A 20,161-nucleotide genomic window follows, 5' to 3' on the forward strand; every position below is an offset into this window, starting at 1 on the left:
GGGGATCCTTTCCTTGAGCAGTATACTGTTGAAGAGCAACTGAGCTAAGTACATCTCTATTCCACTCTGTTACGAGATGACAGTGCTGTCATAAATAAAATCCATGACTTCATTTGTAATCAAACTCAAAACAGAAACTGGTCTTGGAAAACATTGAATCATATTGCTGAATCTGCAGTGATAACTTGTTCATCTCAGCAGAACACACAGTCCCTCCAAACCATCACAAGTGGTTCTCTGTTTGTAATGGAACACTGCGGGAATATGTAAGGCATCTGCAACTCAAGGCGAGGAAGGTCTGCCTTTTCAACTCGAAATCCGGCTTTGCAGTCAGCTGAATTCATGTTTTCCAGATCGAAAACATCGTACGATTGATAGCCGAAATCTGGATTTTTTGAGCGATAACAGTCGTATAATAGAACAATTCTTCGTCTGAAATGTTGTTGTCTGCATAGCTAAGCAAAAGTATCGCTCGACAAGTCTTAGGCGTCGTCCACACGTATCCGGAAATTTGTGAAAACGCAAATTTTTTTTACGAATACGGCTTGCGTCCACACGTATCCAGCGTATTTTCCGGCCGTATCCGGAAATTTTTGAAAACGCTCTCCAGAGTGGAATTTTTTTTATCCGATACGGATACGTATACGTGTGGAAGGTCGTATCCGGAAATTTTCGAATACGCTTTCGTCATTCTCTCGGATCCAGTCTTCAAGGCAAGCATTATAAACAAACATGGCGTACAGCAAGGCTGTAGCTTCTTTGTTAGTTGCTCTGATTTTTAGTTTGATATCATGCGTTCAGATAAATGCAGCTGTGATAGATTTACACAACCAATACATTAGAGATCGACAGGATGTTTTGAGATTGTTATCAATGACCAGTGGGCATCATAAATTGAAAAAAAGAGCGAACCATCACCAAAGGCGATTCTGGACGCGACTAGGAAGGACAAGCGCATGGTGGGACAATTTTATCAATGGCACAATGATCGAAGAAGAATGGAGAGGGAATATTAGAACTGGGCACTAGAGCAAATAAGAAAATTTCCGGATACAATCGGATACGTGTGGACGGCTGAAAACGATTCGAATACGTTGCGTGTGGACGCGAAAATTTTCGCAACCGCAGAAAAATATTTGCGGAAAAAAAAATTTCCGGATACGTGTGGACATGGCCTTATTTGTTCATTTTTTCTAAGAACTCGATAAGTTGCCGTCGGAAAATGAAGGGTGCTAAAGGTTAATATTTTGGCGCGAACAACGCCGTCGTCGTCCTCACCCCAGTCTCCTTCGTCTACCGACGTCGCCGACGCTATGAAAACTCTCGGTGCTAAAGGTCCCTAATTAACAATTAGTCGCCAATATTTACCAACATATTCACCAATATTTACTGAGCCTAAGGCGAATAATTGTTAATTTGTATAATTACTCAGGTAATTATCAGAGAAAAACAAGAACCGTCCGAAAATTGTCCATTTTGATTGTTTGTTTCAAATTGTCACGTACGCGTCAATGAACAGCGACGCGCAGTCTGCCGATCACATGCTTAATCGAAGTCATATGGTCAATCGATAAACTGCTCATGCCTCAAGCAGTATGTCAGTATTCTTAACTTCTCTGTCGTTTCAATGAGAAAAAGGCATTCATTTGACTTCTTCAGTGAATGAATGTTGGGTTTCTCCGATCCGTTTACCAAAAAAAATGGAGATGAATCAGGCTGTTTGGTGTAAAACTCGACGATGACACGTGTCAGCACTTTCTCGCACAATTTCCTGTTGATGGTTTCACCGGTTAACGGACTTTTATAAATTTCCCTCGAAGATAAGCTGCTTCAGGTAGGAATTAAGTCCTTTATTGGCTTCACTAAACAAGTCCACAGTTGTCCCAGATCAAATTTTTTTGTAGTTTGACGGTGAGTTCAGATGGTGGTTGCGAGCCGCTCGAACCGACAACAAACTATTTTTCTTACAAAAACTGCCATTTTTTCTCCTCACTAAACGTAAAACTTAGAGACCTTTTTTCATCTCGTTTACTTCCATTCTTTCAAATTCTCTCTTAAATTCGTTTTGTTTTTGAAACCATTCTGTTAAATAAAGAAAATTTTGTGCAAATATAATTTTTTGTTTTTGTTATAAGCTTACTGGTATCGACATCGACAACATTTCCACTGCAGACTACAAGGTTTATTTTGTTACAATTAGCAAAACTTTCATTTCTTGCCTTCGAAAAGTGACACCCCGGACTTAGCTGCATATTACGTGCCTTTCGGAATTGCATTTTCTTTCATCGTGTTTACTTTTTCCTCAGAAATATCAACAAATTGCTAAGCGGCCATTTTGAAAATCAGTGCTCAGCTATAATTACCTCGCGCGACGTGATTATAGCAGGATGCGACTCAATTTTCGACCAATCAGATCAACAGAATCTCTATAATCACCTGAGTAATTATACTAATGTCAGATGTCCAATACCCTACTCCCTAAATCGAGCACCAGATGCGAAAGCACTGTTCTTGTATTGACGTCACAGGCCCACTATCCCTAGTCTCCCGTCTTGCGCGGTTTTGTATCCAACCGGAAGTGAAATTACACGTGTTTGTCCGCCTCATATGAGGGGAAGAAAAATTAATAGGGAATTTTTTTTTCGATTTTCATACGAGAACAACAGAAGATTCGCTCAAGCAAAAAAAAATTCTTTCATATACACTTTAATGCCGAAAAAGACCGAAACTTCGAGTTGCAGACTAATCGACCTTGAACCACTCTAACTCCAATTACTTTGACACTTTTGTCTTAAAAATAAGAGTCTTGAGAAGCTTGGGTATTTTTCTCTATATTATTGTAAGGAATCAGTTCTTTAATTTATTAGGCGCTCAAGCTCGAAAAAATCGAATGCATGCTCTGCGAAGTGGCCTTACTCCGCAGCCATTTTTATTTTGTTATCAAGTAAATTGATGTAGCATACGCTTACCACGTGACCTTGTGGACGCTCGCACCAGCGACACTTTTGGAGTCAACATAGCGCTGTTTCGAGCGGGAAATGACGAAGTTTGAAAGATCGATTTTTGGACGTATAAAACATACAAAACATACAAAATAGAGAGGAAACAATTTTGTCATTACTTTAACTTGCCTGTTTCGAGAATATTATATAATTCGGTGCAAAAAAATTACATATATACTTCCTAAATTTTCGACCTTACTTTGTTTCGATTTATTTTCAAGGTTTATATTATCTCATGTTTCTCTAAAGAGCTGAAAGGTTTGGTCTTAGAGGCTTCGAAGTTTCCTTTTCGTCAAGTGGATCTTTTTTTTTTTGGCCTGTAAACTAGGTAACGAAAAGCACAATCGGCAAGAATGCAAAAAGCACATACATAGTTCCCATGTTCCCATCATTTATTAGTTCTCCAGACATAAACGACATACAATGCTTTATTCGCCGATCTGCGGTTCCATTATTAATCAAAAAAGAAAGAAAACAAAAATGCAATGGTTAAATGTTACATTCTTATTTTTCTGAATATGAATCCCCTTAAAGTGCTTAGCAAGACTAGCAATGAATTTTAACGAGGGATACTTCTTGATTTGTCGCCCTAAGCTTCATCTTGTATGACGACCACCTTGATAAACTTGATTCGAACTTCCTCAGCCCTATCATCTTCACTGTAGACTTCCAAGTTGAGTCCATTGTTAAGCATCAGTTGGTTGCCGTAGCCAGCGGTCCTCACGAATCCTGCGTCATGCGCGGTGTAGCATGAGCCAAAGCGTTCATCCAGCTTGAGAGTGATGACAAACTGACCAGGATAGACAGAGCCGTCGCTGGGTTTGGGAGTCAGGGCATCACGTCCTCTGGATGACAGAGCTTCCCCAGATGCCCCTTCTATTCCAATGCAGGGAGCGTGGTTTCCATAATTCAACCGATCAATAGTTTGAAACCCGACAAACTTGGTACCGTCTGACACACCATATGTGATGTCACTGTCGACATTGTTGCCAATGTCGACATTGTGTGCGACCGTGATCTCAACAGTCAGCGGACAGGTGTCCTGGAAGACACCAGCAGGAATCAAGGGAACTTTGATAATAGCGGGGAAGGGCGGTTGAAAAGCGTTGATTTTAAGTTCACCCCCAGTTACTGTAGCGGAACTGTGGAGGTAGGACGCATGCTCTTTCAGCCAAGCGGGAGTCATGGTGTGATGGTAAATCACTTTTCCCTGCAACAACAACATCAACATAAAAATGTATAATAGATATACCAAACGAGTAATAAGGCTCTAAACTAATGTTCTTATAGAGAAGTAAATTCTGTCTAGCATGTATTAATATGCTCAAACTACGGTTTTTGTGGATTTTCGACAACTTGTTGAAGATGTTGCTTGTTTCCTGTAAGTGAGACTGGTTTATGTAGGAGAGATGTATTACCTTTGTTATAAATATGCTGCTGATTGGTTTCTTTGGGTTGCAGTTCAGTTCCATCAAGAGTTTAAACGTTTTAGTCACGGCGAGACAGGAATCGGATTTTAATTACATATGACATCTTTCGTTTAGTATGCCAAACACGAGCAAGAGTGTTTGATCTGATTTTCATAACTAGGCTGTGCCCAGCTTTGTTTCACCCAACGCTGAAAGCCTTAGCAAGCACTCAGAAATTCAGATTTAGCTGCAAATCTAAAGTGTTCTTTTACCAAAAGTCAGCTCTGAAAAACTAAATCCTTTTCTTTTCGAAGGAACAAATATGTCTTTAAAAATGCGCAAATTTAAAAGATCAGCTATCAGGTTCATAAAGCCAGCAACAGCTGGTAAATTCTGTGAATGTGATTCCTTTACGTACCACTTTCTGAAACTTGAATTTTCGTTTCAACTGGCATCCAAACAGATCAATCCTATCAGCTGGGGCAGATATGCCTTTAGTAAAAGGTCGAAAAACTATCATGAAACACAGGAGGCAACATTTCAAGTATTTTGTTTAAATGTCTTTGCTGGGTGCCTCTGTTTTTTAGTCTTGGAGACATTCAAAGCCAAGGTTTTGTTAACCATTGTGATGATTTATGAGATCACGTTTCCAAACCAACTTCAAGGTAGTGATTTCCTCTGTTTTTCTCGTCATGAATTAATAACCTTAACCCTTAACTTACTTATTATTTTCCCTTCGAAAGTTTGGAGAAAGAGCCAAACAATTACCCATATAGCTTAACACGAAAAATAAAATAAATAAAAGAGAATAACACCGCGAACTATTGCTTTGAAGTTTTACTGGTCACTTGTTACTCATCTGACATGAATTCGGCAATTCGATTCCATGCCCGAATTTTATGCAAGACCGAACAACAACGAGAACGAAATTTGATGGGAATTTCGTAACATTAAATATCAAAAGCAACATAAAAGTAATAATAATAATACAAGTGCTGTATAGAAGTACGACAGCTGTCGAGTTTGCATTAAATTCAACTTAATAGTACGAATAGCAAGCTGTGAGTGCCACTATATTAAGCACTGAAATTAATTAAAATTCTCATCCGCGAACGAAATATGCCATGAATCAAAATGTTTGCTCAGATGTTTATTGTGACTCTTCACTAAACCCTTCATCGCACTGGTCAGATCTTCCACGAGCAGAAAACAAAGGGACTTTTCAATTTACAGTTTTTATGCCTTGACCTTTTACACTAGTATAAAATTGAACACTGGTACTGTCAGCGACGTTTTTCAACAACAAACGATCTATCTGATACCCCTCAGTAGTTCCAGACATACTCTCAACGAAGCTTGGGCTCATCTAGAATGCGGCGTTCAGGCCTGAGCTGTAAAAACCTATTACTTCCTCTAAACGAATAGCGTTAAGAAAAGATTAGTGTACTGAAGAACGCTAAATAGTAGTGATTCACTCATCTTTTACGAATGTTGTCGCTCGTCTGTAAATCAGTTTGTTTTCTGTTTGTATAGGTATAGAAGACTTAACAAATTATCCTGTAGAAACACACGTGACTCACCTGTGCTCTACAAAAGTTTGATAGGCACGATGACTGAGAATAGGCGACCTGAGAACAAAGAAAGAATAGACTGCTATTAGGGACGGACCATTAGAAAAGTGATGGGGGGGATGGGGGATTTTCAGTCTGCAGGAATTTTTTTTTATGCTCAGTGCTTGTGCAGGAATTTTTTTTTCAGTTGATACCCTCTGCACGAATTTTTTTTCTTGTTGTTTTCCAGAAAAAAAAAAAATTAAATAAAGGATTTTTAAAAAAAAGTTGTACTTTGTGGGCTTGGAATGATTACCTTTAACCCCTGAGACAATATCTAAAAATTACAGCATAATGGTCAAAACTAAACAAAAACAACGAAACCTAGTATCTAGTGCTGGTAGTAAAATCAGCCTCATACTTAAATAAAAGACTGGTCATCATTTTAAAATAATTTAAATCAAATTTCATGTACTGTCTGTTTATTGATTGTTTACTTTTTAACACATTTTAATAAGAATGGACTGACTTTGATGTACTTAAATGGTCGAACATTTTATTTATTGACTTTTTGTTTTTGAACACACAAAAAATAAATTACAAAACACTACTCAAGACTTGCCACAGCTCCAAAGAGTGAAATAGTAATAATTTAGAAAGAAAACTGTAAATTGTTTTGTACTTATGGTGAAGCATACTTTATCTGATACAAGGAACTGTTTACTAATGTCCAATGGCACATAAGACCCTGACATTGAATACTGATCACATTAGCACTGAAAAACAGTAGAAGTGTCTGCATTTAAGGGCAATGTTTTTAAAGCACTACATCAGATCTACTTGTATGTGTTTTTCAAATACTTGTTTTATCATAGTGCCAGCAAAATAAATAATTCAAAACCGTTGCAGGGGATTAAACTTCTGCAAGAAATAGTTACAGTTCAACATGTGTGTACACATCTGTGTCCACAATCTTCTTTCCTACATTTCAGTTGTCAAATCGATCCTAGTAATAATAATAATAATAACTTTATTAATGTGTCTGTCGTTCTGGTTGTACACCGGGAATAAAACTTATTGGGGACACCTACGTTTTTTTTGTCTTTCTACTGTAATTAAACTCCCCATAAGACGGACAACTCTCTAAGTCGGACAACGGACACTTTAAATATTAAACAACCGTCAACGGATAACTTTACGTTGGGGGTTTAGTGAAAAACGCCTCAAACAGGAATGTATGTGCTGAAAATGAAAGCAATTAAATTAAGAATTATGGAAACAAACTTCTTTTTTGTAGATAACTAAATACGTTGAGAATATTAAGGGCCTTGAGGGTTTCAAACCTGACGTACAAAAAAACAATCCATTTTCCAATATTGATTCTGTCTCAGTTCGTAGTTTCAACGACTTCAGACGGACGTAATACAGCCGCGTGTAGTCATTATGCATCGGTTTAGCTTGTTATCTCAGTATTACTGGTGTCACCTTAATACCTCTACTTTTTATAAGCCCGAAACCTCTCTAAGCCAGACAGTTGGAGTCGGTCCCGACGATGTGCGTCTTTTTAATAGAAAGGGTTCACCGTACTATATTGAAAGCAAATTTGTCCTACATCCTGATTTTTGCAGTAAAAGCTTTAAACATAAATTATTTTAAAACTATGTCGATTATTGACCGCCTTAATCCTTCAGTAAACAGCAAGTCATTCACAAGATACAAAGTACTTTCGATCACCAGATCACAAAGCACTTTGTGCGGTTTTAATTTGCCTACAGAGCACTTTGTGGTATTGACAATGAGCCACAGAGCATTTTGTGGTGAATAAAGTGAACACTTGTCCTTCAATCTAGATGCTCCTACAAGCGTTTTTAAAAGAGGACTTCTTGAAAATGACTCAGTTTTTTAAATTTTGTAACCATAAAGCACTCTGTGGCCCAACGAATAAAACTATAAAGCGCTTTATGGATAAGCAGATATGCTGGAAGCGTTTTACTGACAAAATCGTTTTTCTTCAAAACTAATTGACCTATTGCTCGTGATTATTGGGTTTACTACCAGTTACAAACACAAAACAAAATACTGAGTTGTAGTAAGGGAAAATTCCAGCCACGCCACAAAATGTGAGGTTGGTTTGTTGTTCATACAAAACAAACTTCCACAAAAAAATTTAGATTTTCAAAACATTAAAAAGGCCATTTTGGGGCATTCTGGAAGAAATTTTTTTGTCATTAAAACCCTAAAAGGTATTTTCTATAATAATTCCTTAATCTCCTTCTGCAAGAATTTTTTTTTCTTCCGTCTCGGCTTGCAAGAATTTTTTTTTCAGGCATTTTGGCTTGCACGAATTTTTTTTTTGTATTTTCCCCACCCCCCCCATCACTTTTCTAATGGTCCGTCCCTTAGAAACAAAGAAAACAGTTTTATCTTGTAGGTCAATGCCTTTCTTCGTTTTTTAAAAAATATTCCTGTTAACAGAAGGTTTTTTCGACTTTTGGTCAATGACATAATTCCATAATGTGGCTCTCTGCTGATAGGCTAATGAACGATCCTTTTATTTGCAAAGCCTAGCCAGGGATGTTTTGGCATATTTATACTTATTAGAGTGTCAATGAAGGCTCACAAAACAGAAGAAATTGAATAAGTGTCTTGACTTTTTAAATTATCATCACTTCAGGGGCAGAAAAATATGCATAAGTCCAAAAACCACACACACACACACTCACACACACAAAAAAAAATTAAATAAGAAGAAAATGAAGAACAATACTTACAGGGGTAAGAGAGGCAATCAGAGCCAGAACTGTCACTGAAGTGATGAAAACGAATGGTGAGGATGTCCGCTTCATGGCTTCTTCAATGTCTTGAAAAATTCAGTTGGATGAATTAATCTCTTGTCGTCTGTGTACTCGAGTTGGAGGCAATCAAGGAACTGATCCTGGCGTAAATAAATTGTCGACATGCGAGCACGTTGTTTAAGTATAAGTGTAAAATTCTACTAAGCTTTTAGATATATATTCTCACATCCTACATTTGATACTCGAGGAGTATCTACTTTTACAAAACAAAGCGTACTCTCTTGTATTTGACTGCCTTAATAGAACTGCATATTCTTCATTTAAGAATCATTTTCAACGATTAAATCATAACGCTTTAAACACCGGAAACAATAGGAAAGAAGCAAAACTGCCCAAGGTCAAACTGGAATTTGTGCGCCGTAGTTTTTATTTTTTAGGTGCCTCGATATTTAATCCATTGCATTTAAGTTTTGAGAAACATTAATTTTAGAGTATTATTTAAGAGAGCCTTGGACGATTATTACCTGCATATTTTTACTGTAGATCTAACTTAGTGCATGTTTGGCTTTTACATATTTTATTTTACAATTGGTGAAAATAAAATATCAAAATGCGTATCCTACCAACGGGAACGAAAATTTTTCGCTCAAACGACAAAATAAATCAGTTGCCGAATCAGTGCCGGGTTCAGTTTTACTTCCATCATTCGACATTAACTTTAAAATCTAATTTATTTAGCTTATCGTTTCATCCTGTTTGATATCCTGGAATATCAATACTTTTGCACGCAACATTGTTCCTTTAGTGCGACGTTATGGCTGAAATTAATCATTTTGTACGTAGCCTGGATATCGTACAGTTGAACAGTGATACCACCTTGGATCACCTTGATCTGTGAGATAAGGTACGGCCAATTTGCTTCAGCTCAGTTCAACTATATAATGAACTTTACGACCTACCTAAAATCAAGCTGATCCTCAAGTCACCTAGAAGACAATGTCCTCAAAGTGAACGAGCAGAAAGACTTAAAGATACGGGGATGAGTAACGGCGACATGCAACTCTGCTATTAGCTTGAATTAAGGTTACATGTTGATCTCCTATTGGCTATTTATTATCCTATTGATCAGTGATTGGCCATCGATAACTATTGACAATTCAGTCGTTCACGGATACCAGTCACCTGGAAAATCATTAAGTTTCCAAGGAAGTAGCCTCTTCTCAGGTAAGTATCTATTGTTAGGATGTCTTTTTGTCAAACTAAAGTATTGCTTTGAATAACAACTAATATTTTGCCTTTTTTAACTTCCGCATGCATTTTTGTATTAAATGGAAAGGTCTTAACTCGCACAATAAGTATCACAAATAATAGATTCCGCATTAGACGAAGGACAAAATGTAAAGGCTTGTACAACTTTCGATTGAAAATACAGCTGAATAATTTTACTGATTATCTTTAATTGATCACGTATTTAGAAGCAAAGCACGCGAGATTTTGGCAAGCAACCAAAACATAACAGGAACTTAAACGTGTTTTTCACATTTGCTGAGCTAGCCATATGTTCGAAAAGATCAGAAAAAAAACAAGTAATGTTGTGAATAATTTCTTCGTCGTTTATATATAAACCAGTATAAAACAGTTTGTTATTGTCAATATTTTGTATTCTCTGTGCTCGTCGTTGTGGTTATAATATATACCAAAACAATGTTTGAAGCAGGTAAGCCTTGGCAACGCACGTACGCCTTGGCAAATGCTCTACTATGTTTGTCAAAGGAAACTTCTTACGACTTGAGAAAGAATCTTGTAAGTAACAATTACCTTTTTTTCTTTTTTTCTTTATAGCCATTTTACAGTTGTGTGCTAAGTGACCTGGCCTTGGATTTTAAGAGAGGCGAGGGGAAACATTGTTTTGATACAAACCTCACTGCTTTTCATACGTAGATCACGTTGTTCTTATGCTAACTAGTTCGCATTTACATATGAAAAGCTGAGCTTTCTGTCAAAACAAGGTCACCTCCATCCTAGTATAGAATCCAAGGCCAGGTCACTTAACACACAACTGTAAAATGGCTTATTGGAGCTCATTTTGTATTAAATGGAAAACTATGCAGCCATCTAGTTTTTTATACAACTATGAGTTTTGCTATTCAGTCAAGAAGCTAGAGTCACACCTCGAGCAAATGCTACTTGTGTCTCCCGCGTGGATCCATAACTGGATTCGTATTTACCATTTGCTATGACAACATAGCGTCAGTAAAACACGCCCTCTGATTGGCTGATACGCGCCATCCATTACCCCATGGGCTCACGCTGATGCAAGTTTGCTTTAAGCTTTGCTTCTCGCTCGTTTGATTCCATCAATATATTTTAGTCTTTTAGCACGTACTCTGTCTCAAGTAGTTCGACTTGGATGTTAAATCAATTGAGCGAATTTGTCTTCAGTTGTGACACAAAGAAGTTGAAATCATCGGCTCGTTTGAGATCTTATGCCCGGAAAACCTGTGAATATCATTGAAATTAATCGTCTCAGTGAAGGCAAGTGAACCAGACTCGAATACGTTTATCAGTGATTCTTCAGTGTGTTGACTATTTTGGCGGAAGTTAAAATGAAATAAAGGTTAGTTCATAACTCTAATTGCAGACTGATTTATTGTTGTGCTATTGACTGCAAGTTTTTGGTTGTTTTGATAATTGGGGGTAAAACAAAATTCTCACAAATAAATACGCACGTATTACGCTTATGTTGTTTATAAAACTGAAGCTTACGTTCGCGAGATAAGCAACTTTTTTAATAAACGTTTTCGTAACCAGTCAATATTTAGTAATTCTGACGGTAGCTTGGTTAAATTAATTTTTACTAAATAAAAATATAACGAATTGAAAATAGATATGTGAAAGCGGCGCTTGAACAGTGACCACGGTTCAAAACCTTCTAAACTTACAATATTGAAATTTTTTTGGAAGGCGTACGTGCTAGTTGATACACTTAAAGACCATTTTTCGCTGAACTCTGTCGCCTACCATACTCTTTTAAAAAACATTTTGACTCTGAGCTGAATCAATCCGGTTTTGTGCCAGATTTTGCCAGCATATAAACTTAAGTACTTAAAGTGAACTAGACGCGTGAATAAACCAGTATTTAAATGAAGAAAACCTCCAGATTAATATACGCCACAGTTGTGTAACCATCGAGTTATGAAGAAAGGCTTTTCGGATTTCCAGAACTCTTGCTTAACTATTTATTGTCTTATATTGCTGTGCACGCGGGTTTAAGCAACAAATTAAGGTCTCTCTGCAATTTGAGCTTAATAACTAAAAAAAAGCAGCTAACAGAATGTAAAGACTATCCCACCCGAGATCTAATCTAATATTTACAGCAACCATAACTATTTTATTAAAACTTTGGTGAAACAATAGTGAAACATATTTTCTCTAGGAAGTATCGCTTTTCACTTTACGATTGAAACTTTGTTATGAAAATCACCAAAACAACCTATACGTCTTTCGCTTGACCACTTTCAGGAGAAAGTACAACCTACAGACTCAACGCTTTTTTGTTTTAAAGATTAAAGGAAAGACAAAGAGGCCTCACCTTCGTCTCCTATATGTGATAACGCTGTGGCTGTTAAAACTAACTGGCTAAACGCTTTTGCACGCTAGTCTTTTATGAAGAGGCCCAAATGAGTGTATACCCCTAGGTTTCCATAATTTTTGAGTCTTCTTGTAAGACATTTCAAATGTATTTGAAATATTTGTATTAAATGGAAAGGTCGTAATTCTCACAATAATTATCACGAATAATAGATTCCGCATTAAACTAAGGACAAGATGTAAAGGCGTACACAACTTTCGATTTAAAATACAACTGAATAATTTCACTGATTATCTTTAATTGATCACGTATTTCGGAGCAAAGCTTGCGAGATTTTGGCACGCAACTAAAACATGACAGTGACTTAAAGGTGTTTTCCATATTTGCTGAGCTAGCTATATGTTCGAAAAGATCAGAAAAAAAAAGAAAGGCGGCGGTAATGATGTGAATATTTTCTTCGTTGTTTATATATAAAACAGTATTTTATTGTCAATATTTTGTATTGTCTGTGTTCGTCTGTGTGGTGATAAAAATATACCAAAACAAAAGTTGAAGGAGGTATGCCCTGGCAACACGCGTACGTCTTAGCAAACACCCTACTATGTTTGTCAAAGGAAACTTCTTACGACTCTAGATAGATCTTGTAAATAACTATTGCCTTTTTTTATTATTTTTTTTTTACAGTCCATTTTACAGTTGTGTGCTAAGTGACCTGACTTTGGATTGTAAGCGACGCTGAGAGAAACATTGTTTTGATACAAAACTCACTGCTTTTCATGTGTAAATCATGTTGTTTTTATGCTAACTTGTTTGCATTTACAAAAGCTGAGCTTTCTGTCAAAACAAGGTCACCTCCATCCTAGTATAGAATCCAAGGCCAGGTCACTTAACACACAACTGTAAAATGGCTTATGGAGCATTTTTTTTTTTTTATTAAATGGAAAACTATGCAGCCATCTTAGCTTTTTATACAGCCAGGAGTTTTGCTATTCAGTCAAGAAGCTAGAGTCACACCTCGAGCAATCCTACGCGTGTCTCCCGCGTGGATCCATAACTGGATTCGTATTTACTATTTGCTATGACAACATAGCGTCAGTAAAACACGCCCTCTGATTGGCTGATACGCGCCATCCATTACCCCATGGGTTCACGCTGATGCAAGTTTGCTTTAAGCTTTGCTTCTCGCTCGTTTGATTCCATCAATATAATTTAGTCTTTTAGCACGAACTCTGTCTTAAATAGTTCAACTTGGATGTTAAATCACTTGAGCGAATTTGTCTTCAGCTGTGACACAAAGAAGTTGAAATCATCAGCTCGTTTGAGATCTTATACCCGGAGAACCTGTGAATATCATTGAAATTAATCGTCTCAGTGAAGGCAAGTGAGCCAGCCTCGAATACGTTTATCAGAGATTCTTCAGTGTGTTGACTATTTTGGCGGACGTACCGGAATTTAAAATGAAATAAAGGTTAGTTCATAACCCTGCTTGCAGAATGATTTATTGTTGTGCTATTGACTGCAAGTTTTTGGTTGTTTCGATAATTTGGGGTAAAATAAATTCTTACAAATAAATACGCACGTATTACGCTTATGCTGTTTATAAAACTCAAGCTTACGTCCGCGGGATAACCAACTTTTTAAATAAACGTTTTTGTAACCAGTCAAAATTTAGTAATTCTGACGGTAGCTTGGTTAAATAAGTTTTTACTAAAGAAAAATATCACGAACTGAAAATCAGCCTAGCTTAGCATCCAAGGCCAGATCACTTAACACACAACTATAAAATGGCTTATTGGAGCATATTTTGTCTTAAATGGAAAACTATGCAGCCATCTAGTTTTTTTATACAACTAGGAGTTTTGCTATTCAGTCAAGAAGCTAGCGTCACGCCTTAAGCAACTCCTACGCGTGTCTCCCGCGTGGATCCATAACTGGATGCGTAGTTACCATTTGCTATGACAACATAGCATCAGTAAAACACGCCCTTTGATTGGCTGATACGCGCCATCCATTACCCCATGGGTTCACGCTGATGTAAGTTTGCTTTAAGCTTCGGTTCTCGCTCGTTTGATTCCATCAATATATTTTAGTCTTTTAGCACGTACTCTGTCTTAAATAGTTCAACTTAAATCTTAAATCACTTGAGCGAATTTGTCTTCAGTTGTGACACAAAGAAGTTGAAATCATCGGCTCGTTTGAGATCTTATACCCGGAGAACCTGTGAATATCATTGAAATTAATTGTCTCTGTAAAGGCAAGTGAACGAGACTCGAATACGTTTATCAGAGATTCTTCAGTGTGTTGACTATTTTGGCGGACGTACCGGAATTTAAAATGAAATAAAGGTTAGTTCATAACTCTGCTTGCATAATGATTGATTGTTGTGCTATTGACTGCAAGTTTTTGGTTGTTTTGATAATTGGGGGTAAAACAAAATTCTCACAAATAAATACGCACGTATTACGCTTATGCTGTTTATAAAACTCAAGCTTACGTCCGCGGGATAACCAGCTTCTTAAATAAAAGTTTTTGTAAACAGTCGAAATTTAGTAATTCTGACGGTTTCTTGGTTAAATTATTTTTACTAAATAAAAATATAACGAACTGAAAATAGATATGTGAAAGCGGCGCTTGAACAGTGACCACGGTTCGAAACCTTGTAAACTTACAATATTGAAATTGTTTTGAAGGCGTACGTGCTAGTTGATACACTTAAAGACCATTTTTCGCTGAACTCTGTCGCCTACCATACTCTTTTGAAAAGTTTTGGCTCTGCGAATCAATCCAGATTTTGCCAGCATATAAGCTTAAGTACTTAAAGTGAACTAAACATACGCGTGAATAAAACCAGCATTAATATTTAAATGAAGAAAACCTCCAGATTAATATACGCCACAGTTGTGCAACCATCGAGATATGAAGAAAGGCTTTCCGGATTCCCAGAACTCTTGCTTAACTATTTATTGTCTTAGACTGCTGTGCATGGGGTTTTAAGCAACAAATTAAGGTCTCTCTGCAATTTGAGCTTAATAACTAAAAAAAGGCAGCTAACAGAATGTAAAGACTATCCCTTCCGAGATCTAATCTGATATTTACAGCAACCATAACTATTTTTCTAAAACTTTTGTAAAGCAATAGTAAAATATGTTTTCTCTAGGAAGTATCGCTTTTCACATTACGATTGAAACTTTGTTATGAAAATCATCAAAACAACCTATACGTCTTTCGCTTGACCACTTTCAGGAGAAAATACAACCTACAGACTCAAACCATTTTTGTTTAAAAAATTAAAGGAAGGAAAGAGGCTTCTCCTTCGTCTCCTATATGTGATAACGCTGTAGCTGTTAAAACTAACTGGCTAAACGCTTTTGCACGCTAATCTCTTATCAAGAGGGCCCAAATGAGTGGATACCCCTAGGTTTCCATAGTTTTTGGGTCTTCTTGCAAGACATTTAGTGCAATTAAATTAAAGTGTTATTTGTTTTCTGTCCTTCAGCAGCGTTTTATTTGTCATGTTTTTATTTCTGTCCTGCGACAATAATTTTTATCGTCTTGTTTTACGAGATGAGAGTTTGAAGGGAGCGATAATGCTTTCTACACCCGACGTTTGCAAATACTAGTGGTAAGGTCCCAAACCTGAAACACAAAAACCTTTAAATTTAGTGTTAAAAGAAAACTAACAAACGTCCGTGGTGAACAGGACGGCTCTAAGCTGAGAGTGTGACTTCTCCCCTTGTTTCAACGTTTGCATCAAAATCATCAAATGTCCTCGCACTTGACGGATGTCTATTTAACTGAATTTTTTTCTATTATTTTGTGAAGCTCATGGTTTTGTGAAGAGACATACACCACTGAATTGATACAAGTTTCAAAGTATTTAACGTTGGATCTGACGACCTACTACACCTGCGTTATTAACCGTCGTAACAGCCGAATTATTCAAACCGAGGGTAATGATGGTTTTGCAATTGGAGGCAAATTTTGACCAACTGTGAATTTCTGAAAAGACACCAACACACACACAAAATTAATAAAACCAGAGGGAACGCAGAACTTGTGCAAATGTTGAAACCGTTTAAACGGGCCTTTAGTTAAAGGGTAAGGAATTAGTTGTTGAGTCGTACGAGGCAATTGACAATATCGTCGGATTTTTGACAAATAGTGTCGGGGAGTATTAAAATGCATCTCTATAGCGAATCGTTTAATTTGAAAATGTTCCAGGATGAGCTGGAATCCATCATCACTCGTTAGTAATAATATGGCTCCTTATTTAATTGCAATCCATTGGCGAGTTGAATCATCGTCGAGTTGAAGAGTTTGGTTTAGATGCGTAACCCCACAAATCTGCTACACACAACTACATTCTTCGTTCTAAATGCGTGACACCAAGAACACGCTACTGACACACAATGTATATTCTTCGCTCTATAAGCGTGATACCACACACGCGCTACACACAGTGTGTATTCTTCGTCAGCTACAAGCGTGAGGCAACAAACGCGCTACACACACAATGTAGATTTTTCGATCTATAAGCGTGAGACTACAAACGCGCTACACTCACTATATGTATTCTTCGTTCTATAAACTTGAGACCACACGCGCTACACACAATGTATATTCTTTGTTCTATAAGCGTGATACCACAAACGCACTACACACACAATGTATATTCTTCGTTCTGTAAACGTGAGGCCACAAGCACACGACACGCAATGCATATTCTTCGTTCTTTGAGCGTGAGGCCACAAACGCGCTACACACAATGTATATTCTTCGTTCTATAAGCGTGAGACCACAAACTGCTTACAGCAACACACATAAGACAATCCACTCTTCAACTCGACGATGATTCAACTCGCCAATGGATTGCAATTAATTAAGGAGCCATATTATTACTAACGAGTCATGATGGGTTCCAGCTCATCTCGGAAAATTTTCAAAAACATTCGCTATAGAGATGCATTTCAACACTCCACAACACTTTTTGTCAAAAAACCGACGATATTGTCAACTGCCTCGTACGACTCAACAACTAAATCATTACCCTTTCAACATTTGCCCAACATTCGTTCAACAAAAGTTGCACGTATGTTGGGCAAATGTAGGATGAACGGAGTGTTCAAACGGTTTAAAAGCCATTCAACATTTTCAAGAAGAAAGAAAATGTTGAATCGATGTTGAATGAAAGTTTAAACCAGTTTAAATTTGATTCAACACTCTTTCAACAAGCCTTCGACATTTTTTTACGCTTTCAACAATCACTGTTGAATGACCTGTTCAAACGCACCGGACATTTGGTTCAACAACTGTGTTAAGCGCATGTTGAAGCAAATGTTGAAAGCGTTTAAACGGGCCTTATAATTAATAGAACAACAGTCATGCTGACTATTTAATCTAAGTATTTCAAATGAGACATCCTCAATTCCCCCCCCCCCCCCCCTCTACAATTACCAAGACAACTGCATTATTATGTCAACTCGTACGACTCGAACGACTGAGCGACAACAGATTGCTGGGCCATTTTGCCTTACACAAAATGCGGGATATTTTCAAACACTCTCAAAGGATATGCATTTTCCACTCGACAATGTTTGTGTCCACTCGTACGACTCGACAACCGACTGCCAGGGCCCTTCTGCCTTACAAATCATGCCGGATATTTCCTAAGTTTGGGCCTAATGGAATGCATTTTTCCACTCGACGATTTACTTTGCACGACTCGACAACCGATTGGTTCGGTCCTTCTGCCTTAAAAACACGGACTGATATTTTCTAAGTCTCTAATGAGATGCATTTTTCCACTCGACAGTTTATTTTGTCGACTCGAGATTGCTTGTGTCCACTCGTACGAGTCGTACGACTCGACAACCGATTGCTAGGAACCTTCTGCCTTACAAACACGGACTGATATTTTCTAAGTCTAATATTTTCTAAATCGGCACGCTGCAAATAAAAAAGTCCGCACGCTACAAATAAAAATAAAATCCACACGCTGCAAACAAAATAAATCCGCACGCTGCTCAAGAAAATTAAGGCATGGGTCTCTAGTTACTTACTCAAAAAAGGAAGGGGGTGGTCAATCTTCTGAACATTTAGCCATAACGTCGTAAGACTTTGGCAACATAATATGCTTACAAATTTCAACATATTGAGCTACACAACTTATGCAAATAAGGTCACGTGACCTGTTTCGGCCGAAACATTTATGAAAACATTTGAGGAAAAATGGCACCACTTTTTATCGCCTCCTGAAGGCTGCCGGTAGTTTGAAAACTTTGCCACTGTTAGGCACTTCATTTCTGTGCTCGGTATTTTTGAATATTTCTTCAATTTTGAAAATAAACGGCATTTTTTACTAGTGCCCAGTCCCTCCAAAGTAAAATTAGCCGTTTATTTTCAAAATTGAGGGAATATTTAAAAAGGCCCGGGCACCGAAATGAAGTGCCTAACAGTGGTAAAGTTTTAAAACTACAGGCAGCCCCCAGGAGGCAATAAAAAGTGGTGCCATTTTTGCTCAAAAGTTTTCTTGAATGTTGCATCCGTAAAAGGTCACGTGACCTAATTTACATAAGTTGTGTATGTCAATATGTTTACATTTGTAAGCATATTATGCTGCCAAAGTCTCACGACTTTGCGGCTAAATGTTCAGGAGAGTGACCACCCCCTTGTTTTTTTGAGTAAATAACTAGAGACCCATGCCTTAATTTTCTTGAGTGGAAACCAAAAAATACCATGAAACAAAGTCTTAGAACCTTATAGGGTTTTCTTATATACTCAGTGAGCAACAGTGTCACTTTTGAATGCGATTTCTTCCATCCCCGGGGTAGAAACCCTGAAACCGTTTCAGGCGAGTGGACTTTGGGGTGAAACAACCGCAACTAGTCTGCAAGCAATTGAATGCATGTAACATTCAAAGCTGTTAAATGGGGTGAGTGAAATCCAGTTATTTAGGTGAGTGAATTCTTCATTTCACTTTTCCAGGTGGTGAGTGTCCTCAAAATTGCATGTATGTTTATATGTACAGTCCCGTTTATATCAAGTTGTGATGTACACATAAGAATGACCTAGACATTCAGCTGTTGGTCAACCATCACCCACTCACCCTTGCAACCTGGTGTTCCCTGTTAACTCCCCCTTTTTTTTAAGGGGGGGGGGGAGAATTCTGTAACTTGTTTCTTTTATGATATGAATTTATTATGGGAGATTGTATTTTTCCTAGCTTTCCAACATATCTTAGAAACTAATTCAGAAATTAAAACATGCTCAATATGCAATAAAATTACTTTACACCGGGAGTCCTGCTCTCTAACAGTGGAAATTGAAACGATTTTAAATATAGTATAGCAGAATTGTGCTAGGACTGGGGGTGATCTCAGGTTGAACTTTATAACTTATTTTTGGACAATTACCTTCTTATTTTCATCTTGTCTCCAATGTACTATAATCTCCAGGCCCCAGTTGTTCAAAGAGCGGATAATTTTATCCACTGGATAGGTCGCTACGCGGCAGATAAAATGTGTGCAAAAATTTCCCTATAGACCTATAATTTGTGTATAAAGTAGAAGTGTCTGTCTAATTTAAGTATGGGATTGTGTGAAAAACTTGCCAAAAGCTTTGGTTGGAGTAAATTTTATCCGCTGGATAGCAACTTATCCACTAGATAAAGTTATCCGCTCTTTGAACAACCAGGGCCAGATGTCCAGTTCCACCTTGTTGACAATACCCTACACCATTTTTGATATTTTGAGTACTTTTTGGCAATCTGTTTAAAAAGCCTGTATGAGTTAATTTAATGTTATTATACCCTGTA

The 20,161-nt window shown here is 37.4% G+C and overlaps 1 protein-coding gene and 1 pseudogene across 2 annotated transcripts; both read right to left on the reverse strand.

The window, feature by feature from the left end:
• Window positions 1-344, reverse strand: part of LOC146462810 (uncharacterized) — a 1,021-nt pseudogene extending 677 nt beyond the window's left edge.
• A 3,032-nt stretch (window positions 345-3,376) lies between these two features.
• Window positions 3,377-12,470, reverse strand: LOC146462811 (uncharacterized). Of its 2 annotated transcripts, none has more exons than XM_085085118.1 (4): window positions 12,349-12,470; window positions 8,733-8,896; window positions 5,992-6,039; window positions 3,377-4,212 (listed from the first exon to the last, which is right to left on the reverse strand). In XM_085085118.1, exons 2-4 carry the CDS (start codon window positions 8,805-8,807, stop codon window positions 3,592-3,594), a joined length of 744 nt encoding a protein of 247 aa, XP_084941244.1. In that variant the 5' UTR covers window positions 8,808-8,896; window positions 12,349-12,470; the 3' UTR covers window positions 3,377-3,591. The 2 variants fall into 2 exon arrangements, with proteins under 2 accessions (XP_084941244.1, XP_084941243.1); XM_085085117.1 differs by lacking the exon at window positions 12,349-12,470 and adding an exon at window positions 9,716-9,848.
• Between the last annotated feature and the right edge of the window lie 7,691 nt (window positions 12,471-20,161).

This window comes from Pavona decussata, unplaced genomic scaffold, assembly GCF_977016875.1.
Source record: "Pavona decussata unplaced genomic scaffold, jaPavDecu1.1 SCAFFOLD_184, whole genome shotgun sequence".
NCBI lineage: Eukaryota > Metazoa > Cnidaria > Anthozoa > Scleractinia > Agariciidae > Pavona > Pavona decussata.